Source organism: Vicugna pacos, chromosome X (assembly GCF_048564905.1).
Source record: "Vicugna pacos chromosome X, VicPac4, whole genome shotgun sequence".
In the NCBI taxonomy this organism is placed as follows: Eukaryota; Metazoa; Chordata; class Mammalia; order Artiodactyla; family Camelidae; genus Vicugna; species Vicugna pacos.
The window spans coordinates 83418059-83442127 of record NC_133023.1 but is presented as its reverse complement, the minus strand read 5'-3'; the positions used below and the strand labels follow the sequence as shown (position 1 = coordinate 83442127).

The following is a 24069-nucleotide window of genomic DNA, read 5'->3' as shown; positions in this document are numbered from 1 at the left end:
TAACAGTTTGGGCTACAGATGAGATTTTCATGTGTATTAACTGCTATTCCCTACAAAATCCAGTCTGCCCCAGCAGTTGGAAAAGTGAGTTATTTTGATATATTTCAATAGGACAAGTTTATGAGAGTTTAAAGATTTTGGCCAGTATATATTTAGCCATAGTTTTATAACTCAAATTAGTAATAAATGACCAACATATCATTTTTATTTGGAAAATAAATTTAATAGGGAAAATACTTTCAACATACTGAAAGCCTGTGTGTGTGTGTGTGTGTGTGTGTGTGTGTGTATATAAACAACTTAACATTAGATATTGTTTTTTAGTGCACAGATAACCACTATTCAAAAGGTACAGTTATATAAACTTGACATAGAATCCCTAAGGTGGAATAAACAAGAAATTTGGTTTAAAAAAAATCTAGTAGAGATGATTAGCCTGAAGTGTTTTTGTTTAGTTACATTTTGTGTTTACACATGTGTATGTATGTCAAATGCTCTATTTGATCCTTTCTAGGCAATGGGGACATGTGAGAATAAGTTGACTAAATAATTTATTTTCAGGGTAGGCTTGCAAAGCAATTTAAAAAGACAGAGAATTCAGGCCACTTGAACTACACATGACTTCAACGGAAGAAGGTCTTTTGGGACATAATGAAGCAGTCATGGTATAAACTACCATCCAGAAACACAAAATGTTAAGCCTAAGATGCTTCAAATTTAAAGGATGGTTCTACTATGACAGTGGTAATGTTTAATGTTAAATATTTTCACTTAGTTTCTGATAAGCATAATTTACACTGTGGTGTGTGCACTCAGAAGCCAGCAAAGATTATGAGTTCCAGAACCACTGTTTTGGGAATCCGGGGGTTAATCTGGGTGAAACTAGGCTGACGTGCGTTAGCGCAAGCTGTGAGCCTGTGGTGGAGCTCACAATGTGCTATCTGCTCAGCCATTTCAACTACACGTTGCTTTGAGGAGTCATGGCAATGCCCCCCTTTGGTGTCATGTGAATTACATATTCATATTCAGATTGTAAATTACACATTTCATTACTGCTAGGTTTTGTTCTAAAATCTGGTGGGATGCCATTATAAGATGGTCATATTGGGAAACCTTCTGGTGGCTCAGGTGTTCATAGGGCCATCAGGAGCTCAGAGGTGGTATATGGCTGAATCTTCTCATTTCCAAGAGCAGCAGACAGGAGCACCCTCTCATCACTCCATGCGTGCACAATTCTGAGGCTACATTTATTTCTGATTGTAACATGCCTTCAGTCCGTGCACTTCAAGATCCATTCAGTTTTAAAGAGTTGGTTTTTTAGACTTCAGTTGTCCAGTTTTGAAGAACTTCTTTAATTCCCGTAATTCCTGGGGCTTCAAACTCTGATCCACTCCTGGGGTCAATTTATAGCTCAGGGGAGACATGATGTAACCATTTTGGTAAAGACAGATTCTCTTGCAGAACTCAAAGGTGCTAAACATAACTCCAAAATACGGAACTATCTGTTTACAAAGAAAATGAAAATCATGTTAAAATCTTAAAGAAAAATGTCTGTGCATTTACAATCAACTTGGATCAGGGTAAACCGAGATAAAGGCTGTGGACAATACAACATGGTCCTTTTTGGAATCAAGGAAGATGGCAAAATAAAAGCTGTCTTAGTGTGAGCTGGGGAGAGGAATGGCAGAGCCATTGAAGGGCAAGCCCTGGGGAAGCCTGGGTCTGGGTTAATGTGCATGTAGACAGTCTGACACTGCCTGTCAGCATATGCTTGTCTTTTTGTGTGGCAGGGGTAGGTAATTAGATTTTTATTTATTTATTTTACTGGAGGTACGGAAGATTGAACCCAGGACCTCGTGCATACTAAGCACGTGCTCTACCACTGAGCTACACCCTCCCCCCAACATATGCTTGTCTTGATTGGAATCATTTATGTGTCAACTAGTGCAAGGTTAGTCCACAGTACTTAACCTTTTCTTTTTCTTCTTTTTTTTTTTTGGTCATGGAGTTTTTTGGGAATATGATGAAAGCTGTGGGTCTTCTACCCAGAGAGATAGATGCACATATGCCCATAGACATATTTTTGCATACAATTTTAGGAAAGCAGGTTAAGCTCCCCTTAGAGTCCACGAACCCTCATGTTGGGAACCTCTAACTAAATGCTCCGCTCCTCTGGGATGGGGTATCAGATGCCCCAACAGTGTGCTGGGTCCCCTCTCTTCAGGGCTGATGGCCAGCTGCATTCATGGGCCTTGTGCTACTGTCAGTGCTAGAGGAGGTGTTTCCATGCCAACTGTAGGGGGAGCAGCAAAGACACAGAAAAGGGTGGAATTGGAAGAGGCAGAGAAGCAGTAGAGACTGACCACTCCTCTCACCTTCAGCAAGTTGGCTGCCAATCCATTCCAGAGCCCCAGGACCCCTTGGGCTTTCACTACCTGCCGGAAGCAATCCACTGCTCCTGAGAAATGGACATCTACTCCTCCACAGTGGGGAAGGTAGGGGCTCTGAGCCTGGCAGAAAATAGAAGATGGGATGAGGCGATTTAGTCACCAGGAAATAAAGGTTCCAGTCAAGTAGCCAAGGTCTCAAGTCTGGGCTCTGGATGCAATATCCTGGCCAAGATGATGAGAAAGAATGGCTGCCATGGGGCTTAACTTGTTCCATGGGCTTAGAATGAATAGTAACTTACAGTAAAGCCATGACACCCCATTCACATATTTGTGGCTATTTTTTCTTGGAAGGAAGCAGCCGTTTGGGACAGACTCAACTTTACACTTAACGCTGCTTCCTAACCTATGCCCTCTGGACATGGTAGACACGCTCCCAGGCCTTTACCCTTTTTAAAGTGTCTCCTATTCCCTTGTCATAACCAATCCCTCCCCAACCAAGCTCTCAAGTAGGGGCCACTTATTTCCCCCATCACAGACGTCCCACGGTTGGGGCAGAGGAAAGGGCATTCTTCCAGTTCCTTTTTCTGTTCCCAGAACCTGACTCCTCCACTCTCCTGCCAGAAGGTCTCAGCTGGGGCTTGTGTGGCTGAACCACACTCCTTGTCACTGCTCTCAGCCACTGACCTCCTGGCCACTCTTCCACATTCACTGAGGACTAGGACACCTGGTGCCTTCTCCTCTCCCACACCACCACTGTAGGGAACTTCAGCATTTACAGTCATAACCCATCTCATACCAAGTTTCTGGACCTCTCAGACCAGAGTATGAGAAACAGAACAAGAAATGGACCAGCTGAGTCTCCAGCCTGGAGTTACAGGTGCCAAAATGATCAGGGGTCTTTGGTGAATGTCTTAATTGAAAGCGTTTACCTTAGCACTGTTTCGACTCAGCCTCCTTTCCTTCTTACTCCATTGGTAAAGAACTGCTGTCAAACAGATATTAAGCCTCCTTTCCCCTTCAAAAGAATCTGCCTAATTATAAGACTTGAAGTTCCTCCTGCTACTGTCAGACCGAAATATTGAAATGAAGAGATTGTGTTCACGCAGGAAATTAGCTGTCTTATTCTGCTATGAGATAATATTATTGATTTATCTCCTGCTGGTGTCTAGAACTGCAAAAAGCCCTGAGTCATGAGTCAAGGTAATAATTTTGCAACCTGGGCGCCCCCCACCACAACTAGAACAAAAGACACTAACCAAGTTACATGAGTTGTATGACAGGTCCATTATAATCAGTTGTGATGAATCAGGGGCATCTATAGTCAATCTCAGAACCTTAATATTCCACATGTCTTTTCTTCACTTTGCCTTCACTGCCAAGCCACCATTGGTGCTCACACGGATCGCTGCAGCAGCTTCCTTAGTTGTCTCTTTGGGACATAAAAAGTTTGAGACTTCTTGTCTTCCTTCTCTATAGAATGGCCAAAGTATTTTTTTTAATCAGATCTTTTTACTCACCTGCTTAAAATAGTTTAATGGCTTTATATAACATTCAGGATAAAAATCTAAATTTCTTACTGTTGTCTGTAAGCTGTAGTGGTGACACAGTGGTAAATATTTAACAAGCAGTTCTCTGGGTGGGGAAGCCCCAAGTTGTAGCATTTGCTGGTTTCAGTGGTGTAAATACTCCCATTGTGGCCGATTCCAGGCTACCAACTGTAAGGTCAATCAGCTCCCAAATTTGCTGCAATTTAATAACCAGCTCTTCTGAGCTAGTGGGAGCTGGCTGTAGCACATTGCTCGAAGGCTCCAGGCCCTACGTGATCTGCGCCTGCACATAGTTGCAGCTTCATCTTGTGCCGCTCTCTTGCTCACATACTACACTTCAATTGCACTGGCCTTCTTTCTGTTCTCTGCCTGATGATGTCTAAATTTCTATCTCCGGCCCCTCTCTCTCCTCTGAGCCACAGGATCATGTAACCAATTACCTACTTGACATCTCCACTTAAAAGGTTAATAAACACCTCCAACTTTATATGTCCCATGCAGAACTCCACCTCAACCCTAACTGTCTGGAGTTGTCCTCATGTCAGTCAATGGCACTGCCATTGACTTATTTGCTCAGGCCCAGAACCTAAGTCCCCCTTAAGTTCTCTTCATCCCTCACCTTTCACTATCTCATCAATCACTAGCTCATGCCAGTGCTCCAAATGTATCCCAAATCTGTCCACTTTTCCTTCTTCCCACGATCAGCATCCCTAGTCCGAGCCACCATCATCTTTCACTTTCACTACAACTGCTTCTAGCTCATCTACCTGCCCGTATTCCCCACAGAGCAGCCAGAGTGACCGAGCAGGCTACTCCCTTGACTTCAACTCTTCAGGGGGTCCCCACTGACCTCAAAATGAAGTCCAAGCTCTTTCATCTGGCTTACTAGGCCCTCCATGACTTGGCCTCCGCCTGCTTCTCAGTCTGATCACTTGCTCCTTCCTGCATTATACTCTATGCTTCAGGTACTTTTCATTTCCACTGCCAGTACTTCTCATCATCTCTCTTGCGTGAGGGCCACAGTTTCCTTACTCAGCCCCCGGTCTCTGCCCTCTCCAATCCATCCTCCACACTGCGGCTGGGTACCATTCAAAACTCAGCAGATATTGTCATTGCTTTGCTTAGCAACCCTCACCAGACCCCAATTTTCCAGAGAAAAACTTCCAGAAGGAAAGTTTTCAAGGAAAACTTAACAGAATTCAAAACCATCTACGATTTGGCTCCCAAAAACTGTCTTCCCAGTATCATTTCCCACTACCACCCCATGATAGTTAGTTGGCTAGGCACCCAGATATTTGGTTAAATACCAACCAGTCTGGATGTTACTGTAAAGGTATTTTTTAAATGAAATTAACATTTAAATCACTCTGAGTGAAGCAAATTACCCTTCATAAATGTGGGTGGGCCTTATCCAATTATTTGAAGGCCTTCAGAGAAAAACGACTGAGGTGCCCTGACAAAGAGGGAATTTGGTCAGCAGTCTGCCTTTGGACTTGAACTGCAGCGTCTCCAGCCTGCTAGTCTGCCCTGCAGATTTCAGATGTGCCAGCCCCCACAATTGTGTGAGTCGAGTCCTGAAAATCAATTTCTTTTTCTCTACATACACATACCCATCCTGTGGGCTCTGTTTCTCTGGAGAACCCTAATACCTACCCCCATACATCCAATCACACTCAGTGTCTCCTGAACACTATGTACACTCTTTCTGATAGACAAAATCCCAGTCACCCCAGGCCAGGTCAGATGGCACCTTATTTTGAAATGTCTTGATGCTGCAATTGGAACTGCTGGTTTCCTTGCCTGCCCCCCCCCACCTTGTCTCTCTCCTTCCTTCCCTGCTCCCTTTTTTCCTTCAAATTTACCTCTCTGTTTTTTTAAAAAATCTTTTATTGTGGAAAATATGAAACATATATGAAAGTTGAGAAGATAGTAAAATTCCATCACCTAGCTTCAACAATTAGCAATGTCTAGTCAATCTTTTTTTCATCTCTACCTCTTGCAAGACATCATTTCAATTCATCTGTTTAATCTTAACTTAATCTAATTTTAATTCAAAATGTCATTTAAATTTAATCATGTTTCTCTAAAATACAATGGCTTCCTAAAATAGAAAATAAAATAATTATGTATATAGAAATATACCATTATTACACCTATAATATTTTTCCTTAATATTGTCATGTATCCAGTCAGTGTTCACACTTCCTTAATTGCCTTAGGATCGTTTTGTAGCGTCTTTGAATTTAGGTTCTTTTCGTGTTTGTGCTCCCTTAGCTATGGCTTAGACCTCTGCTGTGGCGCAGGCTATCTCGTATGCATTATCTGGATGCAGTCTCTGGGCTGGCAGCCAGCAAGCTGATGGGAGCAGGCACTAGGCCTTCCTCACTGTCCCAGCCCTTCAGGATCGAATACCCTTCATTGCACATATCAGGCGCTCATTAAATGTCAAACTTTCCCTCAGTATCAGTGTCACATGTAGCTTTTGCTAAATACAACTGTTTACCTGTGACCAGGCTCAAAGAAGCCATATGGATGGTCATGAAGTTAAAAAATGGCCAATATTTACAGAGTGTTAGGTGTCAGGCATTACACTGAGCACTTGGCATGTACCAGCTCATTTAATCCTCACAGAAGCCTCATGAAATAGGTAGTATTAACTTATTAGCCCTATTGTATAGATGATAAAATGGAACCCATGAAAGGATAAATCTCCAAAATTAGACCATAGGAAAAAAAGCATCAACTTGAATCTGGGTCTGATCGACTCAGAATCCAGCTCTACCCCACTGATCTACACTGTTTCCTGATGCCCAGAACTGAGAATACTACCTTAGCCCTCAATAAACTTGTTACCACACATCATCCTTGAATGAGGGTGCTACAGCATGCACACTGAATGAATTCTTTAGGTGAAGACTGGAGCTCAGGGTGCAGTATGAATACATGCCTCTACAAGGGTCATGCTAAATAGATACCCAGGTCAAAAAGGCAAGCCCGTATTGCTGGTTGCCCCCTGGACTGAATGTGTGTGTGCCCCCAAAGGTCATATGTTGAAGTCCTAACCCCCACTGTGATGGTATTTGGAGGTACGGTCTCTGCGAGATGACTAGGTTATGAGGGTGGAACCCTCATGAATGGGATTAGTGCCCTTGTAAGGAGAGACACAGCAGAGAGACTCTCTCTCTCACTTCCTTATGGGAGGACACAGCAAGAAGGTGGCCATCTGCAAACCAGGGAGTGGGTTCTCACCAGAGACCAAATCTGCTGGCACCTTGATCTTGGATTTCTCAGCCTCCAGAACCATGAGAAATAAGTGTGTGTTGTTTAAGCCACCCTGTCTATGGTATTTCTGTCATAGCAGCCTAAACTAAGTTACCCCCAAAGGAAGAAGGAATGGTAAGGCTATATAGAAGTGCTTCTCAACACTTCACTGCATATTAGGCTAACCAGGGAAGCTTTTCAAAACCATCAATGATTGGGATCCACCCCTAGAGACTGCAATTTAACTGACCTAGGGTGAGGTCTGGACGTCAGCATTTTTGGCAAGCTCCCCAAATGAGTCTGATACGCAGACGGGTTGAGGATCACTGGTGTAGGCCCTCCACAGCACAGGGCACCTCAGGGCTCAGAGCTGAGCCCACCAGTCTGCTGCTGACGCTGAGAGCGCCTGGGGAAAGCATACGGGCCCCAAGGCCAGACTGCTTAGACTGAGACCTCGCTTTGCCACTCACTAGCTCTGGGACTTTGAGCAAATGCCTTGACCTTTCTGAGCCTCAATTTCCTCATCTGTAAAATGGAATAATAATAACACCTATTTTATAGGACTGTTGTCAAGATTAAATGAAATACATGTAAAGCGCTTAGAACAGCATTTGACATATAGTAACCACCATTATTATCATTATTATTTAGTATCTAAACTTGGAGAGGTGACAAGTATGCTGCAGACTAAACCAACCCACTAGGCTTGAATGCTAGACTGCCACTTGCCCAAACTGTATGTTACTAGCAAAGAGAAAACATGTCAGGCTACTAGCACAAGGCCCTGAACTTACATCCTCCCTCCACACAAACCCCGGTAACTATCCCGTCGCTGTCTCGTTCCAATCTGCAGTGCCAGGACTGGCACGTGGCATTCTGCAGCAGACACCCTCAGAGAAGAGTCAGAGGATCCAGGTCCTAGTCCTGGCTCTGCCACTATTTGCTTAACCTTGACCAAGTCCTTTAGTTCTTTGAACCTTTGCTTCCTCACATTTCAGGTAAGGAGGCTAGAACTAAATGACTTTGAAGGCCCTTTCTTGCTCCCATAATCCATGCTGCAGGTCCTCCTCCGTGTTCCTTCCTGCCTCTAGGACATCAAACCTGCCATTCCCTCTGTCTCTCTTCCTGATCAGAGTAAACATCACTTCTTCGGGGAAGTCTTCTCAGATTCCCAGCCTAAGTCAGGAGCCTAGTAAACACTTCTGGTCACCCTGTACTTCCCCTTCATGGCACATGACACAGTTTGTAATGATTTAGTGTATAATTCTTTCCTTCCTGTCTACCCCCTACCCTGACAACCTCCCGGACTGTACATACCATGAGGGCAGTGACCATGTCTGTCTTGTTTGTGGTTTTATCCCCAAAGTCTACCAACAGGCCTGGCACCAAGTATGTGCTTAATACATATTGAAGGAAAGAAGGAATGAACTTGTGGTAGATGGAAATGAAAGATAAATACTTCAAAGCAAAGTGCTTGATTGTTTCTTTGATAAACTTCATAGAGGCCTTCCAACAGAGGCAATGTTTTAGGTTGTTCAGTCTTTCCATGAGTACTGAAGTAATTGAACAATATTTATAAAGATGTAAAACTCATATATTCTTGACAAAAGCAATCCTAATTCTAGGAATCTATCCTACAGATGTATGTGGGAAATGATGTATGTGTTACAAAGATTTTTGTTGCAGCATTGTTAGTAACAGCAGTAAACTGGAAACAATCTAAATGCCCACCAATAGGGAGCTAGTTAAAGGAACAGTTTGTCTGCGGGGTGTGGGGGAGGGTATAGCTTAGTGGTAGAGTGCATGCTTAGCATGCATGAGGTCCTGGGTTCAATTCCCAGTACCTCCATAAAAAAAAAAGAAACAATATGTCGTACTATAAAATACAATGTCATCATTTAAAAATATGTGGCAGCTCTGCTCTGGGACCTGCCACTCAGGGGTACAAGGCCTGCATCCTGCCCCTCCAGGCTCCTCACAGATGCTGGCCTGAGAGGACTGAGCTGCACTCTCCAGTGGTTCACAAAGTATGGCCCCCAGGCCAGCAGCATCACATGGGAACATCTTAGAAATACAAAAGACCAGCTGAATCAGAAACTGGCCATGCAACCCAGCAGTCTTTTACCTAGACCTATAAGAACCTCCATACTGTTCTCCATAGTGGCTGCACCAAGTTACATTCCCCACTGACAGTGAAGGATTCCTTATCTTGGGCCTAAGACTACTTTCTTGAACAAGAAAGCCATTAAGCTTGACTTCACCTAATCGAGTGGGAAGAGCAGAAGCCCAGCTACTATGTTTTAGTATTCGACAGACTGCAGCCTGTGGAGTTGGAGTCTTCTTGGCAACAGACGCTGGAGCTAAGGTGGAGAGGAATAAACCAGCCTGTAGACGCTGCCATCAACATGCCAAGCCAGTGAAACTGAAAGCTGGTCCATTTGCGAGGTTTGGGGGAAGACGTCTGCTGCTTACTGAGTCTTGAGCACCAAAGACCCAGTTCTTACTACAGGACTCGTTACCTTACCACTTTTGTTTGCGGGTCAATGGAGTTTGTGACAGCCCTGGCAGACCTCCAAGCAGGGATGAGCTGTCCCATCTGTCTGGACTACCTGGAAGACCCAGGGACTGTCTCTGTGGGCATAACTTGTCAATCCTGTATCAGTATGTCCTGGAAGGATCTAAATGATGCTTTGCTCTGCCCTTTTTGCAGATCTTGCTATCCAGAAAGGAAATTCATGCGCAGTCTCCAGCCGGGCAATTTGACTGAAATTGCTAAGCTACTACAGATGAGGAGAAGGAAGAGGAAAAGGGAGGAAGAGAAGCTTATGTGTAAAAAGCACAATCAGGTTTTGATCTTTTTCTGTCAGAAAGACCGAGAGGTTTTATGTCCACAGTTTCTCCACTGATGACCAGAATCCCTACATTTGGCCCATAGAAAAAGCTGTCCTCTATCGTAGGAAAATATTGGAGCATTGCACTGAGCTTTGGAAGGAAAGGGTGGAACAAGCTGAAAGATGATAACTATCAAACCAGAACATCACTGGAACTGAAGAAGGTAAAAGATAGGAGAGAAGAAACAAAGGCTGATTTTGAGCAACTTGTGTTGTTTCTCCAAAATGAGCAAAAGACTGTTCTTTGGCAATTATAAGATAAAGAAACGGAGATTTTAACAAAACTAAATAAGAATCTAACAAAATTTTCAGATCATGTTTCCACATTAAAATATCTATTAAAGGAGACAGAGAGCAAATATGTGAAGTCAGAACTAGAATTACTGACAGATGTTAAAAGTATCTACCTTTCTTGTAATAACTTTTAATGAAAAAGAATATGAATATGAATATATGTATGTATATGCATGACTGGGACACTGTGCTGTACACCAGAAATCGACACATTATAACTGACTACACTTTAATAAAAAAAGTATCTACCTTAGATATAAAACCACAGGGTCTCCTGAACCTTTTTCATTCCAGTTAAAGGAATATGGTTACTGTCTTCCTCTACAGAATTTTGGCCTAAAGAAAATTATTAAGCAATTTCAAGTAGGTGTAATTCTAGATCCTGAAACAGTACATTGTAAACTTATTGTCTCAGAAGATAGAAAAATTGTACAATATGGAAATAAAATGAAAAGTTTATCTTATAACCTAAGGAGATTTTATCTCTGCCCAAGTGTTCTGGGTTCTAAGGGCTATAACTCTGGCAGGCATTACTGGGAGGTAGAAGTGAAAGACAAGCCTGAATGGACTGTGGGTGTCTGTGAAGACTCGAAAGGAGAAAGCATCAGAATCAGTGGATTTTAGTACAGGATGGATTATGGCGTTTGGGGTGATGTAGTCAGAGTAATTATGTTGCATTGGGCTCTAAAAAATTCTGCCAAGAGTAACACCTGGTAAGATTGGCATTTTTTTAAGACTGTGAATTGAGTGAGGCTTCCTTTTACAATTTGAGTGATAGAGCTCTTCTCTGTATTTTTATGTTTTTTTTTAAATGACTGTTTTACAGGAGCACTTTGGCCCTATTTATGTGCTGGAACTGACTCTAAAACTCTTAAAAATCTGTACAGTAGCACATTCTGAATGATGAACTATTTTAAGACTCTTAATTTTTTTTTCTTCCTTTTCAGTGAGTGCATAAAACTAAGCCAGTGAATCTAGTCTCAGCAATTCTCTACTTATCTAAGTTTTTCCTTTAAACAACTAGGCTGGTTTTTATCTCAGTTTCAGAAACTTCTAAAAAGTGTGGTTATAATGCCTGCCTTACAGATAAATTATGGGATCCAATTGGAAAGTGCTTTAGAAATTGTAAGATGAAATACTTCTAAAATATATTACTTTAGAAGTCCAATAATAATCAATAAAACTCCAATACTTTTTTTTCTGTTAAAAAAATATGTGGCAGCTCCATCTGGACTGATAAGGTCCCATCTTCAAGGTATATTTTAGGTGAAAACAATAGTGCAGAAGAGTATATGTAGCATGCTGCTGGTCATCTACAAACAAAAAGAACATCACATGCATGTTTATGTGTATCCTTGTGTAGACTATGTTTGGAAAGTTTCAGGTAAGAAACTAGAAACAACAGTGTTTTCTCTGCAGAGAACTGGGAGGCCAAGGAATAAAGGTAGGGGAAGACTTACTTTCAATGTATACTCTTTGTACCTGTTGGATTTTGTATCATCTGCATATGTTACCTATGCAAAAAGGTAGAATACTAATTTTAAAAGAGCATAGTCAAGAAAATGAGAAGACAGGCCACAGACTAGGAGAAAATATTGGCAAAAGACATATCTTATAAAGGACCAAAACATACAAAGAACTCTTAAAACTCAACAGTAAGAAAGCAAACAACCCAATAAAACATGGGCCAAATACCTTAACAGACACCTCACCAAAGATATACAGATGGCAAATAAGCATATGAAAAGATGCTCCACATTATATGTCATCAGGGAAATGCAAATAAAAGCAACAAGAAATCAGTACACACCAATTAGAACACCAAAATCCAGAACACTGACAACACCAAATGTTAGTGAGGATGTGGAGCAACAGGAACTCTCATTCATTGCTTGTGGGAATGCAAAATGGTACAGCTACTTTGGAAGACAGTTTGGTGTTTTCTTAGAAAACTAAATATACTCTTAGCATAGGATCTAACAGCTGTGTTGATTAGATTAGATCTTAGGATTTACCTAAAGGAGGTAAAAACTTATGTCTACACAAAAACCTGCACATGGATGTTTAAAGCAGCAATATTCATCATTGTCAAAGCTTGGAAGCAACAAGATGTCCTTCAGTATGTGAATGGATAAATAAAAACGTGGTATGCAGACAATGAAATATTATTAAGCATGAAAAAGAAATAAACTATCAAGCCACAAAAAGACACAGAGGAAAGTTAAATGCACATTATTAAAGGAAGCCAACCTGAAAGTGCTACATACTGCATGATTCCAACTATATGCCATTCTGGAAAAGGTAAAATATGAAGACAGTAAAAAGATCAGTGGTTCCCAGGGGTTTGGGGGAGAGGATGAATAGAGCACAGAGGAATTTTAGGGCAGTGAAAATACTGTGTATATTATAAATGATGGATACATCATTTTACATTTGTACAAATCTATAGAATGTACAACACCAAGAGTGAACCATAAAGTAAACTTCGGACTTTGGGTGATTATGATGTGTCAGTGCAGCTTCATCAATTGTAACAAATGTACCACTCTGGTGGGGGATGTGGATAGTGGCAGAGGCTGTGCCTGTGTTGGGGCAGGGGATATATGGGAAATCTCTGTACCATCCTCTCAATTTTGCTGTGAACCTAAAACTGCTCTTAAAAAACTAAAGTTTTAAGGAAAGAAAAAGTATTTAAAAGGAGAGACAAAAGAAAGAAAATGAACAAAAGAGAAGAGTCCTAGTTGGAGCAAACAGGAGCTCAGAACTTTTCACTTGTTATTTGGAAACAACTTTTATCTTCCCTAGACGTATAGGACATAACCTGGAGACCATGCGGTCCAATTCCCAAGCCATCTGAGGACATATATGTGTGGAAGGCAGTTGTGGTAGGAGGCTTTTGTCTTTTGGCAAATCCCCAATAGTCAAACAAACAAACAAACAAAAAAGCCAGTGGTATTGAAGTAAAAGGACCTTTATGTCCTGTGAGCCACATGGCCTAAGTTTCTCTTGGCAGAGCCAGGTCCCCAAGAGCTGTCCTCATACAGCTGGGAAGCCCCCTGGCTCTGCGGTGGGGATGTCTGCACCAGTGGGTGTTAGTGGTGTCCCGGGCTCGGCACACCTACAAGCCACCCCTCATCCGGCTTCAGTGCATGCGCACATTTCAGTAGCAAGCCAGAGGACCCACTAGCTGCTCGGAAAGCCCGCGATGACACGAGGGAAGCGAGCAAATGGACAGCAGGTTAGTATTCTGTTTGGGAAGAGAGAAGAGAAAGTTCCTGTGTGCTGACTGGGGTTGGGGGCAGGGAAACCAAACATGCAGCGAGGCCAGAAAGCAATTGAGATTCATACAAGTGAGCAGCAAGGCCCTGGAGGCGCATGCAGAGCAGCAGAGCCAACTTTTAGTGTCACCTTGATGGGGAGTAAGATTGGGTAGGAAGGGTGAGGGAGAAGATTTGGAAGATGACAGTTTTCAGAAGACTGGGAATACAGAGACATATACAGTACCTCTAGGTAAATGCGTGTTAACCCAACAAATGAGCAACTCTCCTACCATCCCTGCTCACCATTATCTATAGGGATGGAGGATCTTTTGAGGTTTTGTGATGCTAGCGCATTGTATGTTTATAGCGATCACAGGAAACACAGAAACACACCTGGACCGGCTTTTATAGTTCTAATCAGGCCTTCGGTGCCATGCGTAGCTTCTGAAGAGATGCTTCAAGAACAATAACAATAGTACCTCAGCGTTATTGAATATTTATCATGTGTCCAGCTCTGTATCTGTATTAACCCAATTCAGTCTTCTCCACGGGGATCTGAGCCAGGCGCTAGGCTTTTCCTTGTGTTTTACAGATGAGGAAAATGAGGCTTACCCAAGTTCACGCAGGAGGAAGGGACAGAGCTGGCATCCAGAGCCCACTCTGGGCCACCGAGCTAGTCTGTCCATGAAAGCTTTGAGATGAATACAGCTGTCAAAAACAAATGAGCAACAGCTACACGGGAAAGAGGAGGTGAATAGTGGCGCTGTGTTTCTAAAGCTGGCGTGAGGCCAGCAGAGGGATGGGCAAACCCCAGTGTTCAACTCCTCCTGATGGCAGAGCCGCAGATGACTGCTCACAGCAGCGGGTCTTTCCTGGCTGACAGCAGGCCTTTTCTAGGACCTTTCTTTCCCCCTTCCCCTTCCTCTCTTCACCCCTACTCTGGAGGCGGGTCAGGGTTGGGGGGCAGCTCCTGTCGTAGCTGCTGTTATTGTTCAGGTGGAGCTCAAAGAAGTCCACTTAGCAGAGGGTGGCCATTTTGATTCCCAGACTTGATCTCTCCTAAGGGATAAGCCGGCTCAGGTCAGGAGGAAAGGGCAGAGTGATTTCACACTGAGAGGAGTTAGGAAGGCCCCTCCCTACTCCCTCCTTGCCTGCCCTCTAGGGGACAGTCTTGTTTCCATGATCAACAACTGCCATCCCTGAAGTATTTAGGGCACGCTACACCTTTGGCGAAAACAAAGGGGAGGCTTTTCCTTTCCTTACACCTTAACAGTGATGCTCACACAAAGCCACCTCGCCCGAGGGATGTCCAGACATCTACCTGGATCCGAAAAGTGGCCTTTTCTTAGAATACCAAGGCAAAGCTGCTGACTTAGGCAGAAGTCAGTCCCCAAAGGGGCCAGCCCTCAAAGTAAGATGATGGCAAAGAGTTGAAGATGCAGCAAACTAAAGGTAATGTTCCCATCCTCCACCAGGACCCCAAGAGCTTAGAACCCAGCAGTGTTCGTACTTCAGCTCTGTTCCTACTGAGAATAGATGCAATGTCAACCAAGAAATGTTGAACCAGGCAGAAAACCTGAAACTGGGTTAGTGCTTCCTGACAAGTATGATGAGGACAATCTACTCTCCCCTCCTGGGGCTCTGCACCTGCTCTCCTAGGGGCTCGGCGAGCCAGGGTGGCTTTCTTCCCAGCCCATCCGAGCAGTGTGGCTGGTCTGCAGCAGGCCAAAGGTCCGTGGCTGCTGAATGTTCTCTGCTCCTCATTCCAATCTGCCGGCTCCAAGCCTTCCATTGTCAGGCTGCCAGCGACCAAAGCCAGAGCCCCTGACAGCCTGGTTTTCTAAAGATTTTCTTCCCTTCAACTTGAGTTAACCATTCCCTGGCCAAAGCCAGACTCCTGCTAGTTTCTGAGCCTGTGCACTACTGTTTTTTTCAACTAAGGTGGAGAGCTCCCAAGTCACAAGATCAGATTTCCCTCTCTCCCTCATCTTCTACTCCCAAACCCGGGGCAAGGGAACTGAAAAAAAATTAACTGATTACCTAACATCTAGGAACAAGCCCCTGTAGTCCAAGTGGATAAAGCATGGGTCTGAAGGAGAGACCTGGGTTCAATCCCAACCCCCCTCCTGGCTAGCTAAATGACTGTTGGACAGATTACTTACCCTCTCTGTGCCTCATCTCCTCACTAGAAACTAGGAATAATAACAGGACTTACTTCATAGGGTCAATAAAGAGGATGGAATGGGACAATAAAATGCCTTGTCCATATTAAATGACCAATAAATGGTAGTTATCACATTATTACAATTTCTTATTCCTAGGGAAGACTTCCCTTTCGTTACCTCCTACAGCCATATTTTGTCCCCATCCTTGCCCCTGACAAAGGTCTCCCCACCAAAGGAGAGCACAGATTTAGCCCTGTTCATTCATATCCCATCACGTTTACTGAAATCAACAAGGTAATGAATACAAATTCTATGGTGCTGATTTTCCAAGCACTTCTAGGTACCACACAAAACGGTGTGAGGTTTGAAGACCTTTTTGAATGGTCTGTTTGTTCAATGAACGGAGGGTGTTCATCAAAACGGTGTCAAGACTGTTTTACTCTGTCCTTTTAGTGTATTTACTTATTTTGAAATGTTCACAGCTGGAGATGAGATACACAGAACCTGAGTGCTAAGGCAGGGGGTGGGAGATAGCACATTATCGGGGCGAGGACTGTAGGCAGCTTTAGACAGGGGACAAGCAGAGGTTTCCTTACGTCAGCAGGCTGGGGAAGGAGCAGCTGTTCTTACCTTCAGCAGAGGTGCGGACGAGCACACAGACTTGAGGCTCACCTAGCAGCAGCTAAGGTTCAGTTCTGTTCTCAGAAGGCAGTGAGATCTTATAAGCCAGCCCTGAACTTCATTCATTTTTTAACAAGTATCAGGTGCCTGCTACATGAGGCTACATGCTGTGGGGACATAACAAATGTGTAAGACACACGTCCCAAAGGCAGAGAGCTCAAAGTCTAAAAGGAATAGTGGTCACAGAAGATTACAACACAAGGAAGCATGTGACTACAGCGAGAGTGAGCTATGGGCATTTGGGATGGGGAGCCTCCTTCCTCTTCAGGGGTTGAGAAGAAACTTCAGGAGGGGACTCTGACAGGGTGGAAATGCCGAGCAATGGTGCAGAGATGGCAGAAGGTGGGGCATGTACAAAATAAACTGGCTGGATCAGAGCACACATGCAGGCAAACAGCATCATTTAAAATGGGTTGTGCACCCGCAAAGCTCTTGGAACAAAATATGCCCTGGAGGAGGTAACAAAAGGAAAGTCTTCCCTGGAAATAAGAAATTGTAATAATGTGATAATAACTACCATTTACTGGTCATTTAATATGGACAAGGCATTTTATTGTCCCATTCCATCCTCTTTATTGACACTATGAAGTAAGGGGTAGGGTGGGGGGGGGAACAGTAAAAACACAGCGTTTGCAGTTATTGACAGAGCACATAGTTAACTTGGATTCTCTTGCCCCTGCATCCCCTCCAAAGTGGTCTGGAACACCCTCATTGTGGTTCTACAAAGGTGAAATAACCTGCCTTTATCTGTCACGATAGGGTAGCTGTCGGTGGGGGTGGTGGTGGTGGGGGGAGGTTGGGAAAAACCAACTCATTTATCAAAGGAAAGCAACAGATATGTGCTACTGTAGGTCAGAAGAGGCAGCCACCACGAGGCAGATCTCAGTTGAGGGGGAGATGATGCTCCAGGCAGAGGTGATAGATAGAAATGTGAAATACACTTATTCTTTAGGGGGATGTGGGAGGGTGACGCTAAGATCATTTTGATTTAATTGCAGGTGGGAACAGAACAGAGGTCAGAAAGAGGCATGTTTTGTTTGGCCCAGGCAGGATTTAACAATTTTTATTTGCCAACATTGAAAAATTGGGAGATTTCATGTAAACATCTGGATTTTAGGTTCCCTTGGAAAGTGAGCCCACATTTCTAAATGGCATCCATCCTTTTGAGGAGAGGACCTTGCTGCAGCCTCCTCTGGCCCACTTTATTCTGCGCTGCAGTTCATATTTAGATGCTAATCACATTTTGTGAGCACAGTGCTGTTAGTTCTCTGGAAGGCTTCTGAAAGCCAGGGTGGCTCCGAATGTATCTGAAGGCTTATTTTTTAGAGGGTGTGTGTCATGTTATCTAGGTTTCCCTACTTTCTCTTTTTTCCATTACTTCCAAGTTCCTGCCGGCACCTGATTTTGCAACTCCTGATATAGAGAGCACAGTGAGGGTGGCAAAGTTGGTAAGGGCAGCATGCCAGGCCAAGGGGCTCAGCCTTTATTCTCTCAGGGCAATAGAGGACACAACACAGGCAGATCTTAAAATTCGTCTAGCAGAAGCCCCTGGGCTGGGCTGGAGGTGACTGAAATGAATATTGACCCTGGTGATAAGCTACCCAGTCTTACATCTCAAGTTACTCAGTTACTGAGTGGGTAGACTTGGGCAGGCAACAGAGCCTCTTGGTGCCTCACTTTTCTCCTCTGTCAAATGGGCTTGATAAGAACAGTATGCACCTAGTAGAGTTGCTGCCAGGATTAAATGAGATGATGAGCAGAAAGCACTTAGCCCAGTGCCTGGCACATAAGTGCCCGATGCTTCTGATCATTTTTAAAATGAATCCTGAGACCAAGGAGAGGATGACTGCAATAGCCTAGGTATGAGCTGATAAGGTCATAGATTAAGGCAGGGACAGTTACAAAAAAAAAGACCAATGTGGGAGCACTGGGAATGAAGACCCAACTGGGTCCAACTGGGTTGACTGGGCAATGGGGAAGAGGAAGAGTCAAAGACAACTTCTGGATCTCCAGCCTGGGTAACTGGGGGAATGCTGGCACTGAAATGGAAAACTTGGGAAGACACTCTGATACAGCCTAAGTTAGAGGTGACCCTGGAGAGGTGATAGCCAAATGGCAGTGTCCAGCAAGCAGTGTGAAGTGTTGGACTAGGGCTCAAGAGATGTGGCTCAGGCCCGAGGATGTAGACTTGAGCCTGAGGAACCACCAGAGGGGAGGGGCACCCTGGAGGGAATGGATGAAGCTGTGCACCCAGGTCAGCATCTCAGGAGGTTTAGCATCTCTGTTTGAACAGCTGGGGCCTCTCTTCACTCAGGGACCGTGTGTATTCTGCTCAGTCAGCTGCGCCACTTGGACACTACCTTTGTCCTTCATCTTGTGTGCTTTCAGTTCAAATGCTGACCTGGCCCAATCCTGCTTGCCTTGTGAGCCCTGATGGGGTCAAAGTCCCCTGAGGTAGTAAGCAACAGGCTGACACTCGGTTTTATGTTTGATGAAATGCAGACACCTAATATGGGCCGTGGGGAGAGGGGGTCAGGCAGAGTTGTGGGGGTACGAGCTTGTGCCTGGTGCCTCCCTCCTGGTCCTCTCGGAAGGCCCGCCATGTTCCAAGGCTCCACCTTCTCATCTGCTCTGCTGATGTTCCCGGCAGCTTATCTCCCTCTTTTTCCACATGAACTGTCCAGAGAACCATGTGCACTGGACTCCTTGGTCCTTACAAGGGGCCCACAGATTAATCAGACAAATGAATCTCCATCAATATTTTACTCTTCTACTTGTTCTCTCAATACACTAAGTGCTGCCAGCCTCTTCAGACCCAAACTCTGGGCCAGGTATGCGAGAGGCAAAGGCGAAAAGCCTGGGCCGTCCCTGGAAGAGCTTGAGCTGAAATGCACTGAAGTGTGTGGCCAGGGGATTTCAGGCTGGGTGGTCCTGGGCTCCAGGAAGGCGCACCAAGTGGGGATACCTCATCCCATGTGTGCATAAGACTGACCCACCCCTCTTCCCACCGGAAACCACCCCATCAAAACATGCACATGCATAATTTATTTACCTCTCCAGTCTCTAGCATGCCAGCCAGGAGCCAGGGTAAGAAAAAGAAAAAGGAATAAAATGAGTGTAAGCACGGTGATGGAAGGGCTCAGCTGGTTAAACAAGACTTCCAATTACTGTCATTAGTGTTCAGGAGAGTTCCAACCTGATGTGGCATTAAACGGGCAGATTGTGTGTGTATGTGTATGTCTGGGTAAAAGCATATATTAGGAGAAAGAGACATTCAGACAAAGTGGCCAGCCAGTGTGGGGGTTGAGGAAATTCCCTGTCCAGCTGGTTATCTAACAGACACCTGACTTTGATTTGCTTCCTGATGGGCAGTGTAAGGAGGAAAGCCAATGGAATGCAGATGTTACCATTAAATGTGCTCAGGTCAGAGGAGCCTGGCTGCCCTGTAAAGCTCTCTCAAAAATTCTGCTGGCAAACCCAGCCGGCTCCAGTGGGGGATGAATGTTATTAAAGCTCTCTCTTCTTGGAGAAGTTGGATTGTGTGCTTTGCAGGAACAAACAACCACAACAGAATTTTGGGTTAGCCTGCTGTTTCTAGGCTCCTTATCCTCCCAACTGAAGATGTATTTCGAGCAGGGATTAGGGAGACTGTTAACTGGACACCGATCACTAGCTGCAAGGCTCTGTCTGATATTGGCAGGTAGTGCTCAGATATGCTCCATTTACTGCAGCGACATCTAATGGCCAGAGAAAGCAATGCATGTTTGCATTTAAAAGCAGCCTGTGATTCTGTCTTGTGGGGGTGTCTTTTTTTTTTTTAAGTAGCGTGGACAAGGTATTATTGTTTATTAACCCCTGTAGAATAACACTTTGACCACAACCCTAAGAATTAGCTTCTGTATCTTTGGATGACATTTATGTTGTCATTCATAACTGGATGCTGATCATACTTTATGAAAACTGCACGATTGCCTCTTTGGATTTTTTTCCTTAACAACCATCATGACTTTGCATTTATTTTAAAGCTTCTTGTTGAAGCTCTGTGTATGCAGTATGCAGAAGGTTTCCATGCAAGGGAAAAGATTATCAAATTTACCCCCAAATACCCACTTCTAGTGTACAGAAGATTGTTGTGGTAAGTACATATTCTAGAGTAGAATGTAGTGTTAGCTAGCTTTTCCCAGTAAGTAGTGGTGGCTTCTCTCCCAGAAGAGGTCATTGTTCTAGCTCTCAGGTGGAGAAAGGAAAGCCAAAAATTAATGGTGAAGGGTGAAACCTCCACCCCCACATTTAGCTGTCACTGAATTTCATCTGAAACCCTTTGTGATACTGTGATTTATAATAAGAAATATATACATGGTCTTTGTCCCCATTTCTGGCACAGAGTTCCTATAACCCTTGAAATTAGGATTCCTAAGTGACAAGAGCAATAAAGGTGTCTTGATACTTACAAAAAAACCCTTTCAACCACACCTGAGTTTATGTTAATGTGGTGACTTCTGGAAAGCACTTAAAGATGGGGGCTGGTTGCCAGTAATCTAGTGAGTAAACTGGTTTCCTGAGTTCTGTGCTCTAGCAATTTTTTTTCTTAATCAAACAATTTAATCAGGTTAATCAAAGGATAGGGTTGTGGGAACCTCTCACTTATATATACCTCAGAAGCACAGGTAACAACCTAGGCTTGAGATTGGCATCCAAAGTGGGGGGCAGTCTTGTGGGACTGAGCCCTTAACCTGTGGAATATGATGCTATCTCCCAGCAGAGAATGCCACAATTGAGTTGAATTGCAGAACACTCAGCTGGCATTGGAGAATTGCTTGGTGTGGGGGGAAAAACCCACACACACATTGGAGCCAGTCCCAGAATCTTACCCTTTCTCACTGAGTACCCCAACCCTCAGGCTCAAGGCCCTGGGTCTGGGCAGGCTCACTCTGGGGAGGAAGCTGGGCTCAACAAGCCGTGAACTATATGCATAAAGAATACTCAGTTATAAGAAGTGGCAGAAACTGCTGGAGAGATGCCTCTGACTCTACTAGTTCAAAAACTGATCTTCCAAGCGTGGAAGCCAGGGTATAAGTAGCCTTTGTTTCATCCATCTTCTGATGGTCAACCAGCGAGAGCCCATTCTCACTGCTGACAGGAAGAGAAATTCTTAGGGCCAGGATTTTAAAAAATGAATTAAAAACTTATAGTATATCATATTTCCTTCCCACTCAACCTCACCCTGGATTTTTTTTTAAAAGGAGCTATCTTAGAAACAGCATAATTACCTATGAAGAAATCAACTTTCCTAAGAGTTGACCATATGAAGTTGCCATTTGGGTATGTCACAAAGGGAAGATGTTGGCAATTTCATATGGTTCAGTATAAGAAAGAGGACTGAAACTAAAGGAGAGATGTATTCCTGAATAAAAAGCAGAATATTTTACACAAATTATTCTGAATATATAGGTTTAACACAATTCCAGTCATAATCACAAGGTAATTCTAAAGTTCATCAGGAAGAACTAATGCCTGAGAATAATCAAGGAAATGTTGAAAAGAAGAGTGGTGAGGGGATAGATGCCCTGCCAGATATTAAAAGGTATTATAAAGCTCTAGGAATTGAAATAGCATGGCACCGGCATGAGAACAGACTGACAAGTCTGCAGAGCCGGATACACAGCCCTGAGACAGACCCTAGCACACCGGAACATTTAGGATGTGGTAAAAGTCGCATCACAAATTAGTGGGCAAAAGAAAGATTATTCTAAAAATGGTGCTTAAACAATTGGTAAACTATCTTAAAAAAAATCAGTTGATTACCTCACATCGCACCGCAGGTAAATTCTAGATATGTCAAAGTATTAAGTGTAAAAGTTACAATGAAAATATTGTTTTTCATAAGTCACATGATTGGAGGATGGGGTATACCTTTTACACAGAAGAGCAAAGTTAGAAACAAAAAAACAGTAATAGATACAATTGCATAAAAATGTAAAAATATGTACAACAACACAAGCAGCATCAGAAGCCAAATGTTGAACTGGGAAAAATGTGTGCAGTGTATGACAAAGGGTTAATATCTTTAACACATAAAGACTTTTTACCAACTAGTAGGAAAAGCTGAACAGCCTAGAAAAATAGGCAATTTGGACATAGTAGAAAATTTACAAAGAAATACAAAGGACCAAGAGATATATGAAAAACATGCACTTTGCTTATAATCAATGAAATTCAAATTGAAACAATGTGATAGCATTTTTCAGCTATTAGGTTCTCGAGGATTTAAAGTGATAAGAATTACTCTTGACAGGAGTTGAGGAGATGAACCACCCTCACTCATGGCTGGTGCACGTGGAAACTTACAACCTTTCTGGGGTGCAAACTTCATTAAGAGCCTTAGAATTATTTTTATCTTGTGACCTGTATTTCGAGGAATATAGCTAAAGAGTGTCATCACAGATGTGAAACAATACAAGGGTTTTCACTGCAGTGTTATCACACTGAAGAATTAGAAACAGTCTAAATATTAAAAAACTGAGAAATTGTTATTTATGGTATGACAGAGATAGAGACTGAAGTTATTCTGCACAAACCAAGGAATGCTTAGGGCTGTCAGAAGCTGGAAGAGACAAAGAAGAATCCTCCCCCAGAGCCTTCAAATGGGGCATGGCTCTGCCAACACCTTAATGTTAAACTTCTAGCCTCCAGAACCTTGAGAGAATAAATCTGTTATTTTAAAAAAATTATAGTACATCCATATGGTAGAATATTACGTGATAATTAGAAAAGATGTTCTCAACACTTGATGGCCTGAGGCAATATCCGTTGAATGATAAGCGAAAAAAGCAGGATACTAATTTTTATATACAATAGGAACACAATTTTGTAGAAAAATAACTTTCCATGTACATGTATTATATCTATTTATATTTATGCACACATATATATACATACACATATGAATATACGCACAAATAAAACTATTAATCATTAAAGTGCATAGGTATTCGGCTTATAGGTAATTATTGTTTCTTTTTCGTGCTTTTCTGTATTTCCCAAATTTTCTATGATCTATGCACATTCCCTTTTTTATTGTGATAAAACAGACATAACATAAAATTGACCATTTTGACCATTTTTAAGTGTATGTACATTATTCTTAAAATTAGGAATAATGGATTTTATAAAGAAGTCTGTGCTAAGCAGGCTCTAAACTTGTATCTACGTTACAATTACAATACTGTGACAATTTTTAAAATTTGCTCGGACAAAGGACAAGAAAGGAACACAAGCCAGACAGATGAAAATTGTGGTTGACTGGAGCAGCAAAATTGGGTGTAATCGCGATGTTATTATTCTAAAAGCAGCTTTTCTTTCTAGGTGGAAATAAGTACTTGCTGGCTTTTTAGTGCTGAGGGAGATGAGGCCCGGCCCGGCAGAGAAAGTCATGAGGGGAAGCTGGGGGCCACTGAGATAGCAGAGGGACAAGTTAGAGCCACGGGGAAACACAAACTCACCTGGGACTGATCATTTAAAATTGGATTCAGCTGGCCCCAAATTAATATCCGCGCAGCTCTTCAGGAATATATCAATTG

General features: G+C 43.2%; 1 protein-coding gene and 1 pseudogene across 2 annotated transcripts in view; one reads left to right on the top strand and one right to left on the bottom strand.

The window, feature by feature from the left end:
* Window positions 1-207: 207 nt before the first annotated feature.
* Window positions 208-24069, bottom strand: part of SLC25A43 (solute carrier family 25 member 43) — a 34822-nt gene continuing 10960 nt past the window's right edge. The window contains exons 4-5 of one of the 2 annotated variants that reach the window (XM_072955781.1): window positions 2376-2510; window positions 208-1502 (exon numbers count right to left, since the gene is read on the bottom strand). In XM_072955781.1, the coding sequence (XP_072811882.1) occupies window positions 1302-1502; window positions 2376-2510 (336 nt within the window). In that variant the 3' untranslated portion in view covers window positions 208-1301. The remainder of the gene's footprint in view (window positions 1503-2375; window positions 2511-24069) is intronic. The other variant, XM_072955782.1, reaches the window with a different exon arrangement.
* On the top strand, window positions 9742-11287 carry LOC102530294 (tripartite motif-containing protein 60-like; annotated as a pseudogene).